Source organism: Mauremys reevesii, linkage group 16, assembly GCF_016161935.1.
Source record: "Mauremys reevesii isolate NIE-2019 linkage group 16, ASM1616193v1, whole genome shotgun sequence".
Classification (NCBI taxonomy): domain Eukaryota; kingdom Metazoa; phylum Chordata; order Testudines; family Geoemydidae; genus Mauremys; species Mauremys reevesii.
This window is the reverse complement of record NC_052638.1, coordinates 13,194,844-13,222,647: the sequence shown is the minus strand read 5'-3', so window position 1 is coordinate 13,222,647 and position 27,804 is coordinate 13,194,844. Positions and strand designations below refer to the sequence as shown.

Sequence of the window (27,804 nt, the reverse complement as noted above, 5' to 3'; positions counted from 1 at the left end):
AAAAATCAGGACGGGGGGTAATAGGAGCCTATATAAGAAAAAGACCCAAAAATCAGGACTGTCCCTATAAAATTGGGACATCTGGTTACTCTAAGCTACAGCCCCCCCCCCCCCTTATCCATAGAACACTCACAGTATTACCAGGCCTGCTGTTCCCAAAGGAACAGTGCACACACCAACTTGTAAGCTTCAGCTCAAGAGCACCACTTTGCTTGACACACAACACTTACATATATTTATAGTGAACACAAGAATATGTTTATTATCAAAGAAGAGGGATTCAAGTGCCAAGGGGTAAAAATATTGGAAATAATTACATGTAAAAACAAAATCATAAAATGCTTTCCCAAGGGTAAACTTAACTAATAGGTTAATCTCCTACCTAAAGTTTATGTTACCCAAAGTTCCCTACCATGTTTTCAACCACACCTGGTTAAGACCCCTTTTTCATGAAACCAAGTTTCTGTCTGTTACCTCTTCAGTAAAGGGGACCTGAGTATCTTCTCTGCCCCCCAAATACAGTCAAGCATATCTTCGATGTAGACCTCAAGATAAGGTTCTTTCCCCTGCTTTATTTCTCCTCCTGTTAGTACCTTTCTGAAGTTCTTGCAATCTTTTGCATTCAGTTCAAACTGCTGATAAAAAGCCCATTGTGTTGAGGCAATACTCAATTTACATGTAAACAGATAAGGATAAACATCTCATTTTACAGAAAAACTGTTTTTCACCTTTGCTGGTGACTAAGCCTTGCCCTGCCCCATGCCCCCACACTTTTAAGAATATATATATATATATATATTCTTAAAAGTACCATGATCTTACATGAAAGCTGGTGGCACACTGGTCATCAATATCATTATGAAAAGAATGTACAGATATGATGTGACAAGTTACATATATATGTAACTTGTCACATCGTATCTGTACATTCTTTTCATAATGATATTGATGACCAGTGTGCCACCAGCTTTCATGTAAGATCTCACATGGCACTCTCTGGTAAACTAGAATGTACATATGAGACTCTCTCTGCTCTCTCTGCTCTCTCTCTTTGCCAGTTTTGGTTCTTGGGATGGGGGTTCACACTGGCTGAATTATGAATTATTTTCTTTCCCCCAAACAAGATCTGGGCTACCTGGAAAAGGGGGGGCTTTGAAGAAGAACAGACTGCAGTTTCCCATTTCATTGAGCAGTTTGCACTGAAATTCTCTCAGGTAGAAACTTTCACTTTCACACAACTTGCCCCCACAACATTTTTTTTCTTGTGGAAGGGGAATTGCACGTGCATCTCTGAAGAGAGAATTTGCCTCTAGGAAACTATGCAAATTTGAGGGTGAGATATTACTTTTGTCTAAAGTCAATGGCTTTGTTTACTGCTTAGAGGCTGGTCCATAAGTAAAGATAAGTGCTTACTTGTCCATAACAACTTTGTTTTGCAGTACCTAGGTTGAAAGGGAACTGGAATTTCAACCAGGGCATTGTAAAAGCAGCAAAGAACCCTGTGGCACCTTATAGACTAACAGAAGTTTTGGAGTGAATACCCACGAAAGCTCATGCTCCAAAACTTCTGTTAGTCTATAAGGTGCCACAGGATTCTTTGCTGCTTTTACAGATCCAGACTAACACTGCTACCCCTCTGATACTTGAAACCAGGGCATTAGGGAGCTAACAACAGACTGAGCATAGAGGAAAGGAACTGGACGTACTGTTATACTGGCTAATGCAGTTAATTGTTCATCTTAATTTTTCTTCACTGAAATACTAATCCTTACTTATGAGTGATACAAGTGGCAATTACATAGTTAGTTAAAAGGGTTGTTTGAGATGGGCAGGAGCCATCTGTGGGTGAACAAGAAAATTGTAAGTTACCTTCCTGCTCATCTTAGGACCCATTACTAGCAGCAAGAAGTGGCCTTGATTTTTATGTTAATCTATATGGGTCTGAGAACTGATGGGACAGGGAAAGCAGAAATGATGACAGAGGAAAGGACCTACAAACACCTTTGTTTTCCTGTTTTTCAAAGGAGGAGAAAAAGTCTGCAGTTCTCAAACACACAATACCCATTGATTAAAGCAGGAGTCACATGCAGGTCAGATTAGCAGAAGCAGGTTTTACAGGACTGATCTTGCAGATTTAAATTTTTTATTCAGATGTTTTAAAAAAGTGAACAGTACAGAGTTTAAGCGTAGAAGTTTCTGGTTATCAGAGAATAGCGTACAGATTATTGAGGGTGTGAAGTTCAGTTTAAGATCGGGTGTTGTAAGGAATACATAATTTGCAATATCCCCGATTGGGGGTAAAAGGTTGATGAGGCAAAGTACAGACATTGAGATATGAGGGTATGAAGTTCATATAATGACTATGTTTGGATGTGGAGTATAATGAGTGGATACGATGATGAGGATGTATTTAGCCTCATTTGGTGAGATTTAATGTTCAGTGAGTTTATGGTTCCAGTTCATATGGTCCAATGGAAAAAGTCTCAGTCCCTTTCTCGTAGTTGATGCACAGTATCATTCTGGCTCACGCCTCCTGGTACTGTCGGTGGCCGGTGACGTGTTCGATGTAGATATCCTTGGACCATCGGATGGTGTCTGAGACAATGAGGCACCACATAAACCGGGCATAACGTCGACCAATCCCACAGCTCCACAGCACACGCTCGTTGCAGGGGTCCCAAGCGCCCAGGGCTCCGACAATCAGGACGTCCATCTGCACCTCGTAGCCCTTCACTCTCAGTGTGTCGGCCAGGGGAACGTACTTTTCCAGCTTACGAGCTCGGGCTTCGCGAAAGGCCAGGGTCCCGTTCTCAAAGGAGACGGTGACGTCGACAAGGATGATCTTTTTCTGGGCCTCGTCAGTGACGACCACGTCTGGTCACGGCTGGTTGTCGGTACCAGGGATGTCGCAGTTCACTGCAACCTCCCCCAGGTGTAGTGCGATGGCTTTCACCAAGCGGTTCTGGATGGCGTTGTGGCACAGCTGCCAGGCTCTAGTTTACACTTTAGACAATTCCAATGAAGTCAATGAGTCGCACGCATCTGTGCCGGATAGGGACAAGAAAATTGATTGGGACAAAATAATTTGCCTGAAATTTTGCTCATTCCCTTTATCCAAACTGAAATTTAAAGAGCAAACATGATCAGAAGAGTGACTGTAAAGGCACCCACTTCCTCCTTCGCAGATCTGCTTCTTCTGTGAATTCACAATCAGAAGGAGCTGGATTCTACATTGGCTCCTGCACCATCTACAGACTGAATAAGTAAAGGCATGGATACAACTCTCATTTTACGTCACTGAGTGTCTCATTAGGTGCGATGAACAGTAGTTTGGGCCTGAACTTCCCATTGCAGGGCCAATATTTTCCCTCAATTTCACCCATGCAATTCAAAACAAAGGGTTACACAAACACCAGAGAGCCTCTTGGAAAATTTAGTAAATTAATGTTGTAAGATGTTTAGATACCCTCCTGATAAGCCCTGTCTAACTGCTTAGGCAAAGAGGTATAATCAACAGCAAAGTTTATCCTGCACAATCTTCGTTACAGGTAATAACATGCAAACAAAGAAAGCCAGCATGACGTTCAGAGCCCACCATGAGATGGTGGCACAGAGCCTGCTGGCAGATATAAAACATATTTTTACTTACAAACTGATGGAATTAGATACAGTCATTGAAAGATGATCATTAATTTATAGGCATTTCTAAGGTGTTAATATCAGCATCCTTGACAAGCCCCCGAGACAGAGCAGATGGACATGAAACTACATGATGCCAGCTTTAGAGATGACTTTCGGAGTAGAACTCCACAGCGAGGTCTGGGCAGGATGTTTCCCCATCTCTTTAATTACACGTGACTGTGTATTTCAAGTGAATCGGTGTAGTATCTGGGGCTGCTTTGCTTGTTTAAATGTGTTGCAATGAACACACAACTAAGCTTCTGATGTTAATCTCAGTTCAACAACAGGCAGCACCGCAAGTCCTAATTTCCTTTAAATAGGTTTGGGGTTACGCATGCCCAGTATCTGAGATTAGATTTGGCCATAGCTTTGTAATTTTACATCCCCATAGAATTTATTGGGGAAAATCACAGCTGTAGATACATGTTTCAGTTTTTATATAAGGCACAATTAAATGATGGTGTGTCAAAGATTATCATTAGAAGCAGGAGGCTGAGAAATTTTACTGAGAGCTCAGATTATGGAGAATGAATTCTAAGATTCACAGAGTACACACTTGTCAAACTGAGCTAGCTCTGACATTCTGTTTGGGCTGCTTTTTAATGAGAACAATATGAGATGTTGGTTAATACAGAAAACTTTGTACATGATTTAAATGAGTTTTGCATTGACTGATTTGAAATATACAAGGATACAATTGTACAGAACTGCAGCACCTACGCCGCCGACAGCCACTGATGGTCAGCAGTACTGTATATATCCCTGGGGATCTGGTTAAGGCAAAATATATTTAGTGTGGTTGAAGGCTGATGGAAATATTGGCCCAGGATATTGAAAAATGCTACATCTATGCCAAGTACAAAGCCCTAAATTGCATGGGATATATATATTTCAAATGCCTTAGATGCACACGTTGTGATTGTTATCCATTAAAATAAGCTGTAGATTTAAGACTTCCAGCTAAACATTTAGCCTTATGGCAAGGCACCTCCTTTGCCTCACTGGCCTCAGTGTTTCTCCCTGTCCCTCTCCGACTCCAGGTTTTTTTAAATTCTTTATTCTGGTTTATTTTTCAATATTTACAAGGTAGGCCCAAGTAGTGCACTTAAGCAAAGCAAAACAAAAACAAAAACACCTTCACATTCTTGAGCAAGTATGCCTGGAACCTGCTGAGATACCTGGGAGCTGCAAATCCCACACACGCCACTAGGTGGCAGGTGAAAGTCAGTGCCATCACTGCTAAACTTTTGCAGACATCAAAACAGCAAATGGACAAACAGGATCACAGACAAATCCAGCAGCAGCTCCCTCCAGCAGATGCTATCCACATGCGCTCCATTGTCCCAATGGTCTGGGCCATTCACCGCTAATTATATCAATGCAGCCATTGCAGCCACGAAAATGGGAAAAGCAGCAGGAAAAGATAGTATCTCTCCTAAGTTCCTATATAATCTGCATCACTGGCATGGAAATGGATAATGTAGCTTTTCACCAACATGCTGGAGACTGGAGTAATCCCCCATGTGTGGAGAGAAGCCAAGGTCATTGCACTTGTAAAGCCTGGAAAACCTGCAGATTACCATTCCAGTTATAGGTCAATCTCCCTTTTGAGCACCACCAACATGATGATGGAACATATGATTCTGAACCAAATCAGGCCCACTGGGGATGCCAGTCTACCCAAGGAGCAAGCAGGTTTTTGCCTCTACAGAAGTTGCAGTGACCAGGTCCTGGCCCTCACTACAGACATTGAGGCTGGATTCTAATGAAAACTCATGATCAGAATTACTTTCATTGATCTGTCAGCAGCATATGACAGTCTGGAAGGATGAGCTGGTACTGAAACTGGCCAGTCTGGAGTGTATATCCCCCGTGTGCAGATTCTCAGTCTGCTGAACACCATGCTTAACAGCAGAAGGATGCATACATACCTCAGAGGTCAAACTATCAACCCACACCCTTTGAAAAAGAGAGCTACCTCCTTCTTCTGTACTTGCTCCAACACTCTTCAGTTTCTACACTAGTGATATGCCTGAAACAATGGCACAGAAGTTTGCATATGCTGATGATCTGCTGATGAACTCAGGCCTGTAGCTTTAAAGAACTTGAAGTGACCCTTACATCTGATCTTTAGATCATGGAGGTGTACTTCCAAAAGTAGCAACTAAGATTAAATCTGGGCAAAATCAGTAGTCTCTACTTTCCACCTTGGCAACAGAATCACACAAAACACTCTAACAGTACCATTTTCTGGTGTAACTGCACGTTATGACCCAAAGCCCACATATCCTGGTATCATTCTTGACCGCACACTGACTTTCATGACCACCTCAAGAAAGAAGCCTCTAAACCAGAGACTTGTACCAACATTCTTCAGGTTAGTCGGAACAAGCTGAGGATCAACTGCCTTGGTGCTGTGAACATCGTGGCATTAGCCCTGGTGTACTTAGTTGCAGAGTATTGTGCATCGGTGTGGGCAAAAAGTTGCCATGCCCATCTTGTGGATAGGCAGCTGAAACCGAACATGGAAATCATCACAGGAACTTTAAAATTAACGCCTCTGCTGTAGCGTTCTGTATTAGCAAACATCCAACCTCCAGCTATCCCTCAAGATCTAGCCACAGCACGAGAACTTAAATGCTCCAAAGACTTCCCATCTAGGAGGTTATGGATAATAAACCCCAACACCGCCTGAAATTGTGAAAAATGCTATGGGTCACACATGACCACCTCATGTCTCTGGATCTGGCCAGTGAATAGCAGAGTGTCTGGACTTCATCTACCATTCCAAACAAGCCGCCTTCCCAGTTTTAACCTGCCACACAGACTTTGGACCACAATGAACTGTATCCAAACAAACCATGGAAGATGCAGCTGCTTGATGCACAAATGGAAAAATCACAGACCTCCCTCCCCATGTGACTGCAGTGAAAGCATCCAAACCAAACACATCATGACGCAGTAACCCAAATATGGATTCAAAAGTGAATTGGATGATAGCCACAATGTCACAGAGGAGGCCTTAAAATGGCTTATGGACAGATGCCATATGCAAGAGAGAGAGAGTGCCAAACAAAGAGACAAGCTCGTAGCACAGAAAGAAATGCCAGTCCTTTCCCAAACAGCAGTTAATCAGGTTGTTTCCCTTATAGGGAGGACAGCAGCCTTCCACCCAGGAGAAGCCTTTTCTCCCTGCTGCTATTAGCTCTGCTACAGCTTGTTTCTCATCCCTCCTCCCTCTCTCACCAGAAGAGGGCTTTTTAAAGGTCACAGGCAGCCCTTAATTGGACTCAGATGTCCCTAGTTGCCCTGAAGTAACCTCTTTTCAACTCAGGGAGAAAAGCGCCTTCACCATTCTAGGGCTGATAGACCTGCCTTCCAGCACTCCGTTCTACTCCTTTGGCACATTCGAGGACCAGTGGGTGCTGTCCGGGGTTCTCTGCTCGGGGTCCCTTCATTTAGCCCTGTGACCTCACTCCCGTTCCTGTTATCTCATTAGTTGTTCCCCACAATTATTTGGTATCACAGACCTGTGGATCCTCCCCTTAGGCTGGGGGGAGGTCCTTTAGCAGTGGGCTCTGCCTGCCCACTTCCTGGATACCAACAGGACCACTCCGTTCTACTCTTTTGGCACATTTGAGGAGCAGTGGATGCTGTCCGGGGTTCTCTGCTCAGTGTCCCCCTGCTAGCCATTTCTCACCTAGATGCAGGATTGTGTTTCTGGGCAGAGGCTGGCAATCTGCAACTTGCAAAGCTGCATGAGGCTTTTAAGAAACACTGGTAACTTCCCACTTCTGTAGCACCATTAAACCTTATCCTTTGAAGGTTATCCTTATCCTTTAAAGCTGCCTGTATAGCTTTCACATAGTAAATCAAATTGCTTTTCACTTACTTGGAAATTTTCCACAGTATATTTAAGTAACTGATTTGGCTTTCTCTTGAAGGGCTAGGGAGCAGGATCACAGATAGAGCAGCTGGAATATTAACTTTTGTTTATTTTTCCGTATTGACTGAGATGGTTTACGGCTTTCTTCTTTCTCTTCCCATCTTCTACTGTCCCAAATCCCTTTCATTTGGGATTTAGTGAGTTGTTTCCATTCTGTAGTTCTGAGACACTCATGACAGTCCATAGCTTGCAGAATAGACCAATCTAAAATGAGATGGACACAATTCACAGTGCTCTGCTCCGAATTAATAGTTGCAAGATTACTTTTATGAAGAAACAGCACCTACAGAAGGTAGCAAAATAAACACTAGGCTACCCAGAGCTGAATGGATATTTTGCATTTATCTGAACCTACGCTATAATAAACAATGTACTCACTGAATTACTTATCTTTGAGTATATTTAATAGTTTTTGAACCAATACAATTGAAAAATTGTAAGTAAAGAACAAATACCAATGATCCATGTCTGTAGCAGGAACAGATATAAAACTGTCTGCACTCAGACAGCAAAATTAATTCCAACGACTATAACTGCATATAGGGTACATGCTATTTATATAAATAGCACCCTAAATACTCATGCTGCATGAGAGATGCATAACACTACCATTCCAAAAAACACATACACCTCTACCTCGATATAACGCAACCCAATATAACACGAATTTGGATATAACGCGGTAAAGCAGTGCTCCGGGTGGGGCAGGGCTGCGCGCTCCAGTGGATCAAAGCAAGTTCAATATAACGCGGTTTCACCTATAACGTGGTAAGATATTCTGGTTCCCGAGGACAGCGTTATATCAGAGTAGAGGTGTATGTTGATTTTTTTCCTTCACTTTAAGGCAGCAAAAAAGGTCATCTTCATTCCTCAAGGAATATACGTCAGTAATCTCAGTGTGGTTCTGACCCTGCAAACACTTGTGAATAAAGTTAAGCACATGTGGAACTACACTACTCATGTAAGTAACATTACACAGGTGGAAAAGGCCTTGCAGGATGGGGCCCTTAAAACTGGATGTTGCTCAGGGTGGAAATGATTTTCAATGCGTCTTTTACAAGGTTGAATTTATTAATATTTAATAAATGCTATTTTATTAGAATGGCTTTGAGAAACTGTCTTTTTAAGAGTTTACACCCAAATTTAACCACTTAACTTAAAAAAAAACAGACCTACACCATAGCTAAGTGCCAGGAGAGTAAGTACAACTTTTAAACTAGGAGATGTGGCCTGCATTGTGCAGGAGATCAGACTAGACGATCATAATGGTCCCTTCTGATCTTAAAGTCTATGATTCTATGATTAAACAAAATCCACCACTTCCTACATCAGTGGTTCCCAAACTTGTTCCGCCGCTTGTGCAGGGAAAGCCCCAGGCTGATTTGTTTACCTGCCACATCCGCAGGTTTGGCCGATCGCGGCTCCCAGTGGCCACGGTGCACCGCTCCAGGCCAATGGGAGCTGCTGGAAGCGGCTCAGGCCAAGAGACGTACTGGCTGCTGCTTCCAGCAGCTCCCATTGGCCTGGAGCAGCGAACCGTGGCCACTAGGAGCTGCGATCAGCCAAACCTGCAGACGCGGCAGGTACACAAACCGTCCCGGCCCTCCAGAGGCTTTCCCTGCACAAGGGGAGTAACAAGTTTGGGAACCACTGTCCTACATCATTTGCTGTCCCCATAATTTTTAGTGGAACTGTTTTCAGTGCCATCTATCCTAAGGTCAAGCACACCTCAGGGAAGTTCTTCCCGGGCATCTGAAATTAGCTGCTTGAGCTGCAGGTTATGTAACTGGACTTGACCATGGAAAGTGGTAAATCACTGCAGCTGCCATCCTTGATTGTTTACACAATGATCATCACAAAATTAAGGGTCTGATACTGCTCCCATTTAAGTCAATGGGAGTTTTGTTATTAACTTTCATGGGAACAGATTCAAACCCCTAGCCAGTAACTTGGCAGTACAGCAGCATATGGGTGGCGTTTCAATCAACACACAGATCTACCTGGGGGATTATACTTTTTTTAAAAACAAGCATTCCGGTATTTACTTGTTTATTCCCTATAGCAAATAGTGCTTGTCCTTTTTCACTAATATTTTAACAGAATTGAGTCAGACAGGGAAAACCTGACAAGAACAGCAGCAGCAGACCCATGCCTCCAGAAAAGACAGGCTGTCACATCATTGGCTTGCAGTTTCTTCTATGATATGCAAAACACAACCCTGAAACTTATCAAATATCTCACATTCTTAAAAGGAAAGTCTTGATGCCTGAGGTTTTTGAATAGATAGACTAAATACTTTAATATCCTTAAAACCAATATCAAAATAAACTCTAAATACAAATGTAATCGATCGCGCCGGAGCTCGACCCTCCTGAGGGCAGGAGGGGAGCCACACCGACTCACTCCACGTCTTCTGTGGACCCGGCTGAAGAACAGTCAACAGTGTTAGGAAGCTCAGACCCTCTGGTGCAGGGCTGAGCGGCAATACAGTACAATGAGCTCAGGCCCTTTGTTGCAGGGGCTGAGCAGCAAACAGTATAACGATCTCAGGCCCTTTGGAGCAGGGGCTGAGCAGCAAACAGTATAACAAGCTCAGGCCCTTTGGAGCAGGGGCTGAGCAGCAAACAGAGAGCTCAGGCCCTTTGGAGCAGGGTCTGAGCGGCAAACCAACAGTCAGGAAGCTCAGGCCCTTTGTGGCAGGGGCTGAGCAGCAACACACAGTACAAAAGGCTCAGGCCCTTACACCTGAGTGCTGGGTGAGGGGGAAAATTGCCACCCGTGAGTGGGTGGCAGGGGGGACACAGGCCCACCCACTCCACTGTGTCCCAGCCCGGGGCCCTAGCAGCGGCTATCACCGCTGCTGGTCAGTGGGGTCCTGACCGCAACACACTGACATCGGGACCTCTGCGTCTGCAGCCTGACAGGGGTCGGCTACCCCCGGGCTACTTCCACTTTCCCCCTCAGGGCTTACCTCGTCCGTGGCACCAGCTCCAGGCCAGTCAACCTGCATAGGCTCCTCAAGACCAGGGCTTGGTAGCAGGTCTGGCAGCTCCTCGGGGAAGTCCGGCCAGGCATGCTCAGGCAGCTCCTCCGGGTAACAGCAGGGACGGGGAAGCTCCGGCGGCTTCTCTTCGTAGTGGGCGTGGGGGAGTTCCAGTGGCTGCTCCCAGTACCGGTCACGGGGAAGCTCTGGCGGCTCCTCATCATAGGGGGTGCGGGGGAGTTCCAGCGGCGGCCCCCAGTACCGGTCATGGGGAAGCTCTGGCAGCTCCTCGTCGTAGTGGGCGTGGGGAAGCTCCGGCCAGTCAGGACAGCTGCCTCGGGCCCTGGAGGGTTCCCAGTCAGTAGCTCCCGCCGGCACGTCTGCTCCCAGTGGTAGCTGAGCTCTGACTGAGCTCTGGCGGCCGGCTTTTCTACTTCCTGTCCCGCCCCTTGACTTTCAGGGGGCGGGGACAGGTGGTGGCTCTGCCCACTTGGGAGTCTGCAAGGTGACTCCCTCTGCTGGGCAGGAGGGGAGCCACACCGACTCACTACAACAGAGTTTTAAAATGGTACAGTTTAGATTTAAATAATAGATTATATCCTGCCAGTACTTCATGGGCCCAAAGTGGCTCTACTGCACATGGGGATTAGAATATAAGGGGCCGTTGCAACAACACCACCTATGTGCTACAGAGAACAGCAACAGCTCTGAGACACATCCCTGGTCATTGCCTATGAGTCAGTGGATCCACCACTATGATTTGCCATCGCAGAACATTTCTTCCTCCCAGAACCCTTCCACATCACCCACACATTCAGCCTGTGTGTTGTGGGTCAATTTGATTTGACCTCTTTGGGGGGAAAAAGAAAAGAATAAGTAAATGCATCCACTGAAGAGGAGTGTGGTAATGCTCTCCACATAGGGCTGCAAGGCCCAGCAGGGTGTCGTAAGTGAAATTTCCCTATTAGGTACATTTGTATTTATCCACATCTAAAAATCATGCCAACAATCTAAAAACACTTTGTGATCCCGAATCAGGCCAGAGATTGGACATGAGAAATTGTCACTAAAAAGCGAAAGCTTTAGGCTTCTACTTCAGATAAACAGTTGCAGAAGGAGGTCCCTTCCACACCCAGGGAGGCAAAACAATAGTTATTAAAGATGCTACCATTTACCAAAGCTGGGAGAACCTGGGAAAGGATACTCAAAAAGGTGTGTGTCGGGGGGGACACCTCCTGCTCATTTCCCTCCAACCATGAGTCGTCAACAGTGGACACATTTGCAGGAAATTCACATTACAATTCTGCAAAAGTTTGCATGTCAACTGCAACTGTGGAAATTCTGCTTTTGTTTTGTGAGATGTACTGCAAAGCATGTCAAGGCTTAGATGCTATCAACCACAAGAGGGCATCATAGTATCGTGTAGTAGGGAGTTTTTTCAAGATACAGTTTTATCCCAAATTAACTTCTAAGAAAATATTTTTCTTTGAGTGAGGGTCCCTCTTGTGTTCCACTGAGGGTTATATGTGTGCACCACGTGCCCGGAGCAGGAGCATTTGAAAGTAGTATCTGTTGGTCCACACATGCCTCCTGATTCACCTTGTGCTTCCGTCCAAGGCGATAAAGAGGGAGGGTAGACCAACTACATCTCCAGTTCCTTCTCACTGCCGCATGGTCCGTATCAAAACTCTCAAATGTCCTCATCTCTGACACACATCTTAAAAAGGATAATTGTACATAGTTTAGAAGTATTATTTTTACTCTTAGTTCTAATAGTTAATAGTTTTAGCGTTTGTTTTAGAGACACTTTGGGGTTTTCATACATACCGTCATACGGGTACCGGACTAGGTACAGGCCTCCAGGATGCAAACTCTGCGTCTCCTGCCCGTGATCCTTCTTGGTCAGCGACAACCACCAACACTGCCTCCACTTCTTGCAGGAAGCTCATATCATGGCTAAATGCAGTATTTGCCGGTCCTTCCTCAGCTGCACCCAAGAAAGCCGGGCTTTGTTGCAAGGATAGGTTCCTGGGTTAGTGTTTTTGTTCAGTGATGTGTGGTTGCTGATGAGTATTTGCTTCAGGTTGGGGGGTTGTCTGTCCTCGCTTACAGAAACCCAGGAACCTATCCTTGCAACAAAGCCCGATGCCAACTATGTCCACATATCTATTCAAGTGACATCATCATAGGACCTAATCACATCAGCCATACCATCAGGGGCTCATTCACCTGCACATCTACCAATGTGATATATGCCATCATGTGCCAGCAATGCCCTCTGCCATGTACATTGGCCAAACCGGACAGTCTCTATGCAAAAGAATTAATGGACACAAATCTGACATCAGGAATCATAACACTCAAAAACCAGTAGGAGAACACGTTAACCTGTCTGGTCATTCAATGGCAGACCTGCGGGTGGCAATTTTGCAACAGAAAAGCTTCCAAAACAGACTCCAAGGAGAAACTGCTGAGCTGGAATTGATATGCAAACTAGATACAATCAGCTTAGGCTTAAAAAGGGACTGGGAATGGCTGAGCCATTACAAACATTGAATCTATCTCCCCTTGTAAGTATTCTCACACTTCTTATCAAACTGTCTGTACTGGGCTATCTTGATTATCACTACAAAAGTTTTTTTTCTCTTACTTAATTGGTCTCTCAGAGCTGATAAGACAATTCCCACCTTTTCATGCTCTCTGTATGTGACTATATATCTTCCTACTTTATTTTCCACTGCATGCATCTGATGAAGTGGTCTGTAGCCCATGAAAGCTTATGCTCAAATAAATGCGTTAGTCTCTAAGGTGCCACAAGTATTCCTGTTCTTTTTGCGGATACAGACTAACACAGCTGCTACTCTAAAACTTAACTTTAAACATTTATTCTTGCCTGGCCCATTGTTTCAAATAGTTCTCTAAGCTCCCAACACTCCCCAAGATTTACATTAGTCACATCTCTCCTCAGAGGTATTACACACAACCCCACAATAATACATAAACATTTGCATTTTTAATGCAATGAACTCCTGAAATACTTAAATGTAATAAGGTTTAACTTAATTCAGTAAGGTTTGTCTAGGATATTGCAGGAAATTGCCATTCCAGTCACATCCTGTACTCCCCCCACAAGTGGAAGTGAGCTACACCAACTGAACTACAGGTTTCAGAGTGGTAGCCGTGTTAGTCTGTATCAGCAAAAAGAATGAGTACTTGGATTTCCACTTCATACAGCTAAATTCAGTGCCTTGCAGGGTGACAGGTTTCAGAGTGGTAGCCATGTTAGTCTGTATCAGCAAAAAGACGAGGACTGCATGCATAAAATTAAGTGGGTTTTAGCCCATGAAAGCTTATGCCCAAATAAATTTGTTAGTCTCTAAGGTGCCACAAGTACTCCTGTTCTTTTAGCTGAACTACAGTGACTTCATGTGACCGGTTCAGCTCTGTGTAGCTGTAGCTTTTAGGACTGGTCTGTAGCATCACCAGTTACTCAGATGAGGCAGCTGATCATGGCATTTATTTCAGTGGCCCTGCAGCCAGTTGTTTTGAAAACCGATAATACTTGCACAAAGGAAGTGGTGTCCTTCAGAGTCACATCAATATTTTGTTTGTAGCTTATCAGTGTGGCTATCACACATGTGACACCATGAGCTGGCTGGCTGAAACATGTTTTTAAAAGGTTGCAGGCTCTCTTATTTGCAAAACTGAATTAAAGTACTTGACAGTTGATCAGTAAATCAGCTCCATCTTTACGCACTAGTTTATGTATCAGTCGGGATCGATATTTCCCCAACACAGACATTCCTGCAGCTCAGTCTTTGTATTTACATATCTCCATAAGGGAGTTGATAAGGCATATTACTAGGCCACTATCCCACCTGATGGCCTTCTACTGACTGTCTAGCACCACTTCCCTCACCCCCACTCACTGTGGTGGAATGTGTTAATTGTAGATGCTGCAAAGCACAGTCCACTCACAGCCAAATTCCAAACACAAACGTTTTTACCAATTGGTGCAGGCTATAGCCATCCATTGTCTGCATGCACTATTCTCCCATTTGGTAAGGAAAACTTAAAGAGCAATTATTTCCTGCTTGGGGTGCCTTAGGGTGTCTATATTGCACCCATGGGAGGCCATTGCCAGCTGACTTGGACTTAAGCTAATGTAGGGTTACCATACATCTTGATTTTCCTGGACATGACCTCATTTTTGGTCCACCCATCTCTGTCCGGGAGGATGTTTTAAATATTAACAATGGTCCGGGATTTTTCTCCCGACATGGGGGGTCCCAACAGCTGGAGCTGAGCCTCTCCAGCTTCCCCCTTTCCCTCCAGCTCCCCCCACCTCCAGCAGTGTCCTCTTTTTGGGAACCTGAAATATGGTAACCCTAGGCTAAGGGTCTGTTTGACTGAGATGTAGGGTTTGGGCTCTGGCTCTGGGTCACTCCCACCTTGCAGGGTCCAAGAGCCCAGGCTCCAGCCCAAATGCAAATGTCTACACCTCAATTAAAAAGCCCCTTAGCCTGAGCCTTGAGAGCAGGCGGCAGGTGGCATGGGCCAGCTACTGATGTCTATTTGCAGTGTAGACATACCTTCAGAGAGCAGTACTGAGTTTCTTCCTCTGAGCTGCTCTGGGAAATGGAAGCAGAGGGCATTTGAACCTCACAGGATCAGGCCAACTGTGATTTTTCTGCCTGAGGTCATAACCATATCCGATGGTGCTCTGCTTTTAAATTACACAACCAATGAGATTTTTTTTTTCTGCTCTGGTTGAAATTTGTATCTGTGCATGATTTGAAAGTATGCAGGTAAATGACCCAACTGCATGTTATCCAGAAGCTAGATACTATGCAGATAGGCAGCTGCAAGGTCTGCCAGTGTGACTTTCTTCCCCAGTGATTTTGCATCTTGTTCCTTAAGCATCATGACGTTGTATTTTAATCTCATGGAACCAGGTAACTTGATGTCTTCCTAGCTGGCACTTGTTATTTTCACCAATATTTTCTTACCAGGCCTTTGAGACAAATTATTTGTAATTATTCCATTACCTCATTTCACTGATCTATCTCTACTGCCCGCCTTGAGATCTCGGTTTGTACACTCCACATAAGAAAAAAAAAACACCCCCATCCACAAGGGCAGTAGCCTATGGGTCAATTCTCACAGGAAGTTTCAAGACGCGATGCATTTTTTAAAACATGAGCCCATTTATTATGGACGTGTTTTCTAGCAAGTGTGAGGTTTGCTTTGGGGGAAAAAAAAACCCATACAAACTCACCTTTTGACACATTGCTAATGTCAAGGCTACAAGTAAATAAAAAATAGAGGGTATGCAAAAAGCAAACGGCCAACTTGTGTGTGGAAACGCCAGCTAAATTTCACAGCGCTCTTCTAAACACTCATTTCCAGGAAGTGATGGCCAGCAGAGGGTGCTCCGGTTCTACATGGTGCTATGGGGAAGCAAATTTAAGCAACTGATCAGGAAATGGAAACTTCACCCCCTTCCTTCCTCCCCCTTTTTTTTTGTTTTTTTTGGTGTTTATTTTTAATAGTGCTGTTTCACACTATAGCAGCGGTTTGCAAACTTTTTGAGCTGAGCCCCCCCCCTCCCACCCACCCACCCACCCACCCACACACACACCTTTGAGTTACAATTCTTGGTTGCGTCCCCCAAACCTAGACAAAAATAGATTTATGCAAAAGTATGCTGGATAGCCTGCTCATAAACCTACCAGAGAACTTAACACGACTTTAATTAAAATAACCTACTCCTGGAAGTTTCAAATACACTGATACTTACCCCAGTGCACAGCCAAAGCTTCCTCAGCAGTGGGCTGCTTCTACCTTGCGGCCAGGCTGCACCAATACAGGCAAGGCCAATACCTGCCCCTCTGCCCTTCCCCCCTCGGGTTTTCAGGGTGGGAGGAGGCACATGTGAGAGTCTCTAGGGGTAGAGCCAGTTGGGTTGCCAATTCTGGTTGGACATATTCCTGGAGGTTTCATCACATGCCATAATATTTAATTTAATATTTAATTCCTGGAGACTCCCGGACAATCCTGGAGAGTTGGCAACCCTAAGAGCCAGCGCTGGGGGCAGAGGTTGCTGGAAGTGGGAATTGGTGCAGCCACAGCAGATGTTGACACTGACCCACAGGCTGGGTGACCCGCTGAGGTGAGGCAGGGGGTGAAGGTGATGGTCCCTCTCCTCCTCCTTGGGAATTGTCCCAGGCCCCGCTGTATGTGGCTGGCACAAGCCCACCCCTTAAACATTCCTCCATGCCCCCTGGCAGGGCACACCCCACTGTTTGAAAACCTCTGCACTATAGGTCGTCTTTCCGGGCAGAAGTGAAAAGAGAAAACCTAGTGAGTTCAAAAGATTAAAATCAGAGCTGCCATGAAACTTTCATACCAAAAACCAGAACCAAAATAGCCTGACTTCTGCTTTCGTTACAGACACAAAACTCAGGCCAGGGTTGGCCAAAATCTATTTCAATAGACCTGGGTTGCATTTCAAATAAACCTAAACTGAGTTTCAAAACAAGTAACTAATGAATGTGGAAACAGTGTTATTTACAGATAGTGACTTTCCATTCAGTTTAAAGGAGTTTCTTTCTAAATAGTATTTGTTATTCATGGTAGCACTCGCTATGCACTAGGCAGTTTCCAAATGCTAAAAGGACAGCTCTTGTGTAACCCCGCACTTCCTGGGTGTGGTGTTTTGTCCCATCTAGTAGCACCGAGACAGACAGATAGATAGATATTCATGACTTTTCTCTACAGCCTTAGCTAATAGGCAGTTGGCTTTTAGCTCATGCAGTTGAGGCTCATGCACTAAGCTCCAGAAGTCCCAGGTTTGATCCCGCCTGCTGACAACCAGGGTCATTGCATTGAAGAGCTTACTCTAAGGAGAAAGTATGTGCTAATGTAAACCTTGAGCAACCAGAGGAACTCTGGGACAGACTGAGTAAGAACAGCAGGGATGGAGATTTATTAAAGACCAATAATTTTTGTTTCAGGCATCTGGGAAAGAACTATTAACAGCACTACTATCAATCATCTGTCACTTGGAGCCACATGTTAGAGGCCTTGAGTACAGAAAAAACAGAGATGGCAAAGGCGTATTAAGCTCAACTGGTCTCTCTCAGATGCGCAGAATGGTTTCCTCCAGCTTTATACTCTAGAGCAGCAGTTCTCAAATTTCATTGCACCACGACCCCCTTCTGACAACAAAAATTACTACATGACCTTGGGCAGGGGGTGGGGAGACAGAGCCCAAGCCCCGCTGCCCCAGACTAAAGCATTCAGGCTTCAGCTTCAGTCCTGGGTCCTAGCAAGTCTAATGCTGGCCTGGTGACCCCATTAAAATGGGGTCATGACCCACTTTGGGGTCCCAACCCGCAGTTTGAGAACTGCTGTGGCAGAGTTTTATTCAGTCTTATTTTAATGATAAATAAATAGCACACCACCCCTAATCCTGATTATAATGGTTGCAAGAGCTGCAGATCATCTTTGGTATAAAACAACCTAGTGGTGAATTTTTTCAGTTAAGATTCATTAAAACAAGGCATTTGACCCCTGGAAAATATTCTTATAGCTGTTTTTTCAATACTCCGTCACTGACTTCCTTGAAATGGAGAGTGTCAGTAAGTCCAGTTATACCAATTTGTGGAAAAGTGCATTTTACATTCTTCTATGCTTGCCCACACAATTCGCTATGAGTGATACTGTGGTCATGGATTCACTGTGACAACTCTGGGCCAGCCCCATTTACTCAGGGTGGTCAGAAACCTCCCCAACCAACAGCCACAGCAACAAGCTGCAGTAGCAGCTGTGGTCTTAAGTTAGGGCTTAGGCCTACTTCCCTCTACTCTCACCCATCTAACCTCTTCTTCAGATCCCCCCAATCTCGCTGTGGTGGCTACCCTGGAGCTGTGCTCAGGGTGCAGGCAATGCTGAGGCCCCCAGTGCAGTCTGTCTGCACCAATGGTTCTCAACCTATTTATCATTGTGTAACCTGCTCTGCAGGTTGGGAACCACGGCGCCCCTCCCCCCCGCAGACTCCTATACCCAGCACCTCCCACCACAGTGGAGCCCTGGGCAGGGGGCCAGGTGACAGGAACCCCAGACTCCGCCATGCAGGGCTGGGCGGCAGCCCCGACCCTGGACCTGGCCATGCAGGGCCAGGTGGCAGGGCAGATGGGCGTCAGTCTGGACTCTGACACCATCAGGCAGCCCCCGGACCCGGCTAGGCCGGTCGACAGCCCCCGGACTCTGAGGGGCTGGCCAGCAGGTCCGGACCCCCGCCATGCAGGCCGGACGGTGACCCCACTGGGCAGCCAGGAACCCAGACCCCACCGGGCGCTGCAGCTGTGTGCTAATTGGGCCACATGTGGCCTGCGGGTTGAGAACCGCTGGTCTACACCCTGCCCTTCCCCCTGCAGCAGAGTTGGGCCTAATCTACTATTCTCAGGGCCTTTTGCAGCCCTGAGCATTGCCTGTGTTTGGCTAGATTACCACCCAGACCGATATTTTTAATAAGATGTTCTATTTATCTTTTCATCACATATTTTGCCCCTAATGTTCAAATTATCAGTGGCACAGAGAAGTCAGCACCTAAATACAAAATAATGTGATTAAAGAAAGACAGTAAACAGCAAATATCTGGTAGAGTGGTGGAAACCGAATCATGTCTTGCTTAGGTGTCACTGGGCCAGGTTTTATTTCTGAGGATGGCAATGCATTCTGAATAGAGTGCTGCAGGGGGAGACACACATACATAAGTGGAGGGAATATTACATGTGAGAGGGGGAGAAAAAACGAGGGAATACCATTAAGTATTTTATACTTTCAAAGTTTTATATAAATGAACAGGCACAATAACAATTTTACACTTGGAGAAAATGGCAGACTAATGAGGTGACTTGCCCACAGCCCCATAAAGTCAGTTACAGAGCTGGAATCAGAACACAGGAGTTTGCTCTGCTCAGTTCTTTTAATCATTTCAGTATTATGCTCTCCAAGAACATCTGATCATGCAAGCTAGTTAACATCGGGAAAGCCAGAATTATTTTAAGCCAGTGTTATAGTTTCCAGTTATACATCTATGCCCGAGGTCAACATGTGACAAAACAGTTCTTAGAAATATGACTCAAAATGTTCTAATTTACTTCACATGGCTAGGCTTCAAAACACAGTATCTAGAGCCGGGTTCAAAATATAGTCAACACATTCTGATAAAGCTGAACGCTAGTAGGTGGAGAAAAAGCCAACCCCATCCAAAGTCTGCCACAAGTATAGTGCACGGCTCTTCCTGAAAGGAGGTAAAAAACTAACTGAAGAAAAATCAATTGCTTTTATTAGATTTGACCATGTAAAAGACTAATACACATTTTTAACTGCAGATTTAAACCCAAGGATTGAGGGGAGAACAGGGAATGAGAGCTACCCAGCAACATGCAGAGCAAGCAAAGGATCCAAGCAACATAGATTTTGAACCTGGATACTCATTTCTAAAAGCCGGTCAGAGACCACTCACCGCATGTGGTGCCTCCACAACTCTGGAGCTTAGCTCTTACAGGCCCCACCCTCCTCTGGCAGGGTCTCTTTCACCCAAGGTCCCTCTCACTCACGGAGCTGCAACTTCCTGTTCGTGGCTTGGTCCTCCACCCAGACCACTAAGGTCCTCCCCTTCCAGGGAAATCGCAGTCGTTCCAGACCAGTTATCTGGCTGGCATCTCCATGCCCTGCACCACTTCCCAGTGGCTGGCAGGGGAACCCAGGCCTGCCCTCTACACTGGGCTCCAGCCCAGGGACCTCTAACAAGCAGCCAAGGTCTGTACAGTCCTTGCTGCTGTTTCCATGGGCTTCTTCCTATTTATCTGACTTCACCCTTTCTGGGTTTGTGAGCCTGAGCTCCCTCATCCCAAGGAGTGACTGTAGACTACTTCCTTACAGACCCCTTGCTGCTCATAGCTCCTAAGCTTTATATAGGCACCTCCTGTCATTACTAGATTTGCCTGTTATTTTGGGGTATGCTCATTTATTAGGGTTACTCTTCTGGGGGGGAAGGGGGTTCTGTAATTCTATCCATGTGCTGCTAGTATCACTTGTGTTTTCATATGGAGCTCTACCTCTCCCTTCCGCAAGTCCCCTCCCAATGGAGCTATCCTGCAGGACCTAGGTTCCCAAGGGCTGGGTTCCTCCAGCCCCAGAATCAGATGAACACACTCTCTCTCTCTCTCTCTCTAACTGAGCAAGTCTGAGTGGACCGGGTCAATCAGCACTCTCAAGCTGACCCCTTATATGGCCCTGGACTCAGCAGACTGGGTCAAGCAGCACTTTCAAGCTGCCACCCTTATATGCCCCTGGACTCTAGTCTGGGTTAAGCAGCACTTCCAAGCTGCCACCCTCGTATGTCACAGGTTCAGCATGTCCCTATCCCCACTTTCATCTCACAATTGTACTGGTAATAACCCACTTGATGAGCAAACCCCACAATATTTTTAGGCGCTACAGGGATCTTTAGCTTAGGTAAAAGAAGAGTTGCTGCCGAGTAAATGGGGAAGCCAAAAACACGAAAGAGTAAAGTTCAGAGAGAAAGGGAGGGAAGCATAACCATAAAAGTTATTTATTGAATAACAATGATAACCACACAGGGAGAGCCTAAACAAACATAACAGTTACCTTATTAAAGATTACAAAAGTCAGATATAGAAAACTATACCTGCTCAAACAAGTCAGGGTTAAAAAGTTATACCTAAGGTAGAAAAGAAAACATAGAGAGATAGAGAGAGCGTGCTGGGGTCTCACCACTCCATGAAGCCTGAACAGGTCGGGGTTCTCAGGTGATGCTGGTAGCTCAGGGTCCTGAGTGCTGGAGACAGGCAGAGCCTCCAGCATGATCACGCAGGAGAAGATGAGATCTCAGTGGAACTGATGCAGAGTTTGGATCCAAGCATCAGAACACTGGCTTTAGCCTGGGTAGGGGTTTTTGTAGGGAAACAACAATGGTTCAAGGGAGAACACTAGATTTGTCTATGGGTAAACTGATGACTCAAGGGTTTTCTTTACGCTAGACAATAGGAATTGATCATTCCTGGCTATGGGTGGTGTTCCTTCCAGGGAGCTCCCAATGCAATCAGACAGGTTCAGTATTTTGGATACCAATCAAGGATTCATTACTAGAACTGGTCTGATAACTACTGAGCTGGATGTGGGCAGGCGTAAGTTCATTAACATCTGGAGCAGAGATCCCCCATGATGCACTGCTTCCCTGCTTTTCCGGTCCCAGAGTTCAGTGTGGTTCTTGCCTTGGAATCTCTGTTCTCCATTCTGTATGCTAATGGAGATGCCTCCCTGTCCCATCTTTGATGCAGATGAGGCTAGGGGAGTTGTCTTAATCCTGTCACCCTTGTCCAGAGGGGTTTAGCTGTGTCTCCCACGGCCTTTTCATTGCTTTCTGAAAGTCTTTCTTCTGATCGGTTTTGGTTCAAGCAGAGGCGGGGGTGGGGGGGGTGTCCTTTGTGGGTCAGACAGGCTGGATACTGCACCCTGGTTCCCCAAGAACACTGAGCTGACTGGTATCATTTGTTCCTGTCCAGCTGAGCCCATTTTCAGTTAGTGGCCTGCTCCCTGTCTCCTTCTTCAGGTGCATCCTGGGCAGTTAATTGGCTCGCCTACCCACTTTAACCCTTCCAGGCCTTGTGTGGGATGGGCCCCCCATCACAAAGCCTGAACACACAGGCTTTATTTCTGCCCTGATTCACACACTTTGCAACCCCATCAAAGCCAGGTTTGTCAGGACACTGAAAAATCCGCAGCTGGCCCATGCCAGCTGACTCGGGCTCCAGCTGCAGGGCTGTTTCATTGTTGTGTAGACTTCCTGGCTCTGGCTGGAGCCCAAGCACTGTGACCAGGGGCGGCTCTAGCCATTTCGCCGCCCCAAGCACGGCGGCACGCCGCGGGGGGCGCTCTGCCGGTCGCCGGTCCCGCGGCTCCGGTGGACCTCCCGCAGGGACGCCTGCGGGAGGTCCAGCAGAGCGCCCCCCACAGCATGCTGCCCCAAGCATGCACTTGGCATGCTGGGGCCTGGAGCCGCCCCTGACTGTGACCCTCTCACCTCGCAGGGTCCCTGAGCCCAGATGTGTACACAGCTGTGGAACAGCGCCACAACCCAAGTCCCATGAGCCTGAGTCGGCTAGCACAGGCCAGTCACGGGTGTCTAGTTGCTGTGTAGACATACCCCAGTTGGCCCCACTGAGTGATTCTGAGTAGAAGTCAAGGGCATGTCTACACAGCATTTTAGAGGGAGCCTCCCAGCCCGGCTCAACAGCGCTTCAGCTCTGAAGCCGAGGGACAGGGTGGGCTTCAGAGCCCAAGTTCCACCTGAGTCGCAACTTCAAAGTGCTCACTATACAGCTGTTTTTAGAGCATTAGTGTGAGCCCCGCTAGCTGGAAGTCTCTCTCCTAAATGCTGTATTGATGTACCCTAAGGGGTCCTGGTCCGTGCTGGGGCTCCTAGGCTACACAGTAACAATAGGTGTGTTAGGCAGAAGGTGGATCAGGACCAGGCAGGGCTATATCTAGATGAAGGAATGTTAAAGTTCATGTGTTCTACAGAGGGGTTTCTTTCTGAGCCACAATAATGAACTTGGACTTGCTCCAGCAGCCTGTTTCTGGATGTGCTATAAAGGAGCTTTCAGACTGAGACCCCTTTGAAAAGATTCAATTTGCTGGTTGCATTACAGAAATTATCAGCGTTTTCCTTGTTACGGCTGAAGATATGATGTGTTTTTACAAAGTTCATTCTTATTCCAGCTATAGGCCTTTGGTGCTACAAGAAAGTGTACCATTATACAGCAACCGTGTAAACAAGCCATAATAAGAGAAGGTATACCAAGTAGTAAAGGGATTTCCAGGGTAATCAAAGCAGTCTTACAAAGTTAGTGATGCAGACTTAATTTTATTGTGTATTTTGCAATATTTGGAGTTTATTAAAGCCTGATCTTCTGGAGTCATGTGATTATGAAAGAATCTCTGCTCTCTCTATTAAAAAAAAGAAAGTTTCCAACTTCATGACTGTGGAAAAGAAAACCTTGAACCTAAAGGCTCAAACACCAGAAGGCAAATAAAAAGAACCCACATTTTAAAATCTCATGAGTTTTAAGCCAATCCCTTGATTTGTAATGCTGAGGTTGGCAATCCTGCAGTTAGAGCTAGGTGAAATATGTGTAGTGGAATGTTTTTCATTTGCCTATTTCAGGAACATTTCTTGAACTGTAAATTCTCCATTTTTTTCAAGTTTTGGAAATTTTCAGCAAAATGTAATGCAAACCCTATTTTCTGTTAGTATAACAGCAAATATATTGGGGCAAGAATGGTCTGTTTCCCCCACTGAACAGCCAGGGTCCTTAGTTGAGCATGGCCTTCTCATGTTGCCTCAAAACACAATCCTGCTGAGGGACAGCAGCCCCAAAGCCTCACTTCAAGCAACTCTCCAGTGCCTCAGCTGACCTATGCCCTGCTCAGTTTATGGAATTGAGAGCACTTGAAGCTGCAGGATGCAATACAGATCCCTATGCTACTGCTGGAAGTGGAATCTGAGTTGACATGTCCCTGGCCATTCCATGCCCGTCTGATCTAGGACAGTCAGTCTGTGTCTCACAACCTTCCTGGTCCTCTCATGACCTGCAGTATACCGTGATTATGACTACAGCATGTTTTCGGCTTAAGTGAAGGCTTATTTAACAAGAAATAACTTCCAGAGTAATCATAGTATTGATGCTGCTGAAAATCTACCCTTCTTGTATTTCATCTTAATCTCTACACTTGGCTCCTGTCCGTTTGTCAGTGTCAACAAGAGGTGTGACACTGGTGTCTGGCAGGAGGGGGCAATTTCAGATTTCCTGCTGAAGTTTAACCCTTTAGCACAACCACAAGCCAAAACAGCTAATGATGCAGCCAAGATGGTAATTCTGTGCTAGAAGTGGGTCTTGAAAACTGAACTGCATTGAAATTCCACCAGAAAATGACATTGACACATTGAAAACCACATGAAATTAGCTGGCAAAAATATCAGATGCAAGTTCACAAGACGTTTTTCACCCAACCCTAATTATCATCTCCTCCAAGAATGCTCTTTACTTTCCAGCAGTCCTCCATAGTCACCGCCCGGAGAAGTTCAAGATGGCATGTGGCAGCTTTATCACTAATAACTCAAGAGAAGTTCGGTTACTAACATTTGAAAAGATAAAAACAGGAAAGGGGAAAATAAACAGTGCTCCCAAAGGGAAAAAGTCAGCACAGGACTGTTGAAGTTCTTGGAGTGGAGGGTAGGCTTTTGATTTTTACATATTTAGAAGAGACCTACATTTCTATAAACAATTGAGATATCCAGCCTTTGTTGTCCTGAAGATGCCAGATGCTAGATGTTGTGCAGACATGCAACAACAGATGTCATCATCATAAATAATGCTGCCCTGGGCTACTAGAGGAATGGTACCCAAAACAAATTGTACAGTTATTTAGCATTCCTTGGCTCAAAGCAACGAACTGGAGATAGGATTCAAAGCAATATATTGCGGCATATACAAACCAATGACAGCTCAATTCTGTCCATGGTGAACAGCATTCAAACACTGGTGGCAGATCCAGCAGTGCCACATGCCTAGAATCTTTATCTCACCCACAGACTTAAGTGAAGGCAGTTACTGCAATGAGACTACATAAAGGGCAGAATATAGTTTCTCAAATAACCTCCAGGTTGAGAGAATCCTTTAACTTTTGGCAAAAACATAATTTAAAAGAGGCCACATTCTCCTTCAAACAGCCATGGCATTTTTTCCTTCTGAGACTGATGTCATAATGGTCACCTACAAACCCAGCTGGCAGTTAGCTCTCCCTTAAAATGCAAATAATAATAATAATAATAATAATAAATTCCATTTGACTAGTACTTCTGGTCCCCAATCCTAATACCAGGTATGCATCCAAAGACAAGTGACCGGCCAAGAGCTTGAACCACACAGTGCAGGCCCTTCGTTTTCAGTTTTCACTGGAAAATTCCCAAGTTTTCCAAAAAGCTAGTGTTCAGTTGTTACTGATTTTCATCCAGATTTTGGGACTACTCAAGTATATAAAAATACTGATTTTGTTAAGGAAATCCAATACATTACATTAGGTGATGTGTGTATGTTAATAATAAGTTTGCATTTACATTTAGGCAAGGCTGTCTGTTAATGTAAGGCAAATATAGTGGAAGATACACACGCATACACGTGCAAGTGTTTATACAGTTCATGAAATAAATCACAGCGTGAGCTGCTTTTAGTTTTCAATATTCCTACTTTTCTCTGTTGCTTTTTCTTACTAACCCAGAAAACCATGAAGTTAATTTTCTGCACTCATTTTCATCCATGTTTTAAATTTTTTTGTAATAAACACTGACATTCCCAGGAAATGTTAAACAAAATAAAAACTGAAAACCAGGGGCCTTGCACGTAGAACAGAATCTGACGAGAGATTCTGGGCATTACCAGCTTCCTTTGACATCAGTGGATCCAAGAGTATTCAGCACCAAGCAGTATTCCAAACACTGCTACCTAAGCACGTAAGACAAAATTAATCTTTGCCATATGTAGGTAGGTTTATAGAAATGATGCTCTAGGTTTAATACTATTCACACACCTTGGAGGTACAGTTTTGTAGCTAAGCAGAAGATTTTATCCATTTGCATTGCAGTTCACTCTACATGTAATGTCTGTCTGGGTATGTGTATTCAATAACCCTTTTGACCCATCAGGTTTCTGTGGATTGTTAATGCAATATTATATATATTACACTAATGAACATTAGACCCAAAGTCTGTACCACAGAAGAAGATCCAAAGGAAATGGGAAGTGCATCAGATGGCAGAAGAGGAGGGTTTCTTAGGTCCAGACGACAGGAATTTTGCACCTCTCTTTGTGGAATTTCGTTCTCATTCTCATTCTCTGATCTACTGTCATTCCGCACCTGAAAGAATTCAAATAGTATTGCCCTGGAGATTTGTAATACATTTATTGAGAGCCTTATAATAGAACTTTGTTAATTCAAGTGAACCATTCTTAAACTGTACTGCAAAATACATTCAGGATGAGGAAAGCAACTTTGTTATCTTAATCTAATCTTTTGCACTCTCATGAGTTTCTTCAATACAAAAGATTTCCCAGAGTCTGCTATGGCACACATCCTGGCAAAGCGTCACACATCTAGCTGTTCAGCAGGTAAATCTTTTGGTCCATGCCTGCGGTAGATATCTCCACTGGAAATCTCCAACTGAACTGAGTCAATTAGTATCTCCACCATAGTCAGCTAACAGTCTTAATACAAAGACGTAAACGTCTCTAACAATTTTTCACCCTTCTGAATTATTTTAAATCAGTGAAAGATGGATTAGGTGTCATGAAAACTTCAGTCACATCACAATGTCAGGCAGCTGGCTGCACATGTAAAATTCAGCATAAGACACTGACATTTTTAGAACTCACGTGGTAGTTCCAACACTGGTTTATTTGTAGCTAGCAAACTGAGAAGTAATTTAATTTAGAATTAAAGAGCAGTGGCAGTTACTGGAGTCCTCTTTAAAAAGAAACTGGCTCTGTATTGTCCCATCCACACTCTTCCCCTTGCCTCTTTTCTAATCTTTGCTTCCCACGAGCTATTTTGAATCTTTGCATTAACTCCCTCCCCTGTTTTTCACATCCTTCCTGCACAGCAAAAAAATGGGGCTTCGAGAACTACAGTCTCTTTTCCCCCTTGGCAGCAACCAGAAATTCAGTGTTTGTCACATTATTTTGCAACTGCTGTTAATCTTACTTTTTCCACCTCCCTGAAAACACGGAGGAAGTTTTCCCTTAAAACCCCTGACAGTTCTCTTTCAGTCCAACCTCTTCTCAGAAGTTCCTCAATCAATGCAGGGTATTTCGAAACATCTTCCAGTCCTTCAGGGAATCTGTTAACAACAACCACCACCACAGAATGACATACCATATAATCCATACTTCTGGACGCATAATGTAGAGAAGGGTTTTTTAATGATTGTGGCAAGAGTCCAGTTGACAAACAGGTCACCAGAGGACTCAACCCTTCTCCCAATTTAGTCAAAATCAAAAGTCCAACTGACTTAATTGGGAGAGCGGTTGAGCCCCAGAGCCAT

At 44.9% G+C, this 27,804-nt stretch overlaps 1 protein-coding gene across 17 annotated transcripts in view; it reads right to left on the bottom strand.

Annotated features, from left to right (window-relative positions):
* Positions 1-1,608: 1,608 nt before the first annotated feature.
* LOC120384298 (dipeptidase 2-like) overlaps positions 1,609-27,804 on the bottom strand; it is a 100,578-nt gene continuing 74,382 nt past the window's right edge. For 16 of the 17 annotated variants that reach the window (XM_039502775.1, XM_039502779.1, XM_039502785.1 and 13 more), the window contains 2 exons: positions 27,465-27,600; positions 22,660-26,621 (listed from right to left, as the gene is read on the bottom strand). In XM_039502775.1, the coding sequence (XP_039358709.1) occupies positions 26,424-26,621; positions 27,465-27,600 (334 nt within the window). In that variant the 3' untranslated portion in view covers positions 22,660-26,423. Of the gene's footprint in view, positions 3,043-22,659; positions 26,622-27,464; positions 27,601-27,804 lie in introns of those variants that run through there. The other variant, XM_039502786.1, reaches the window with a different exon arrangement.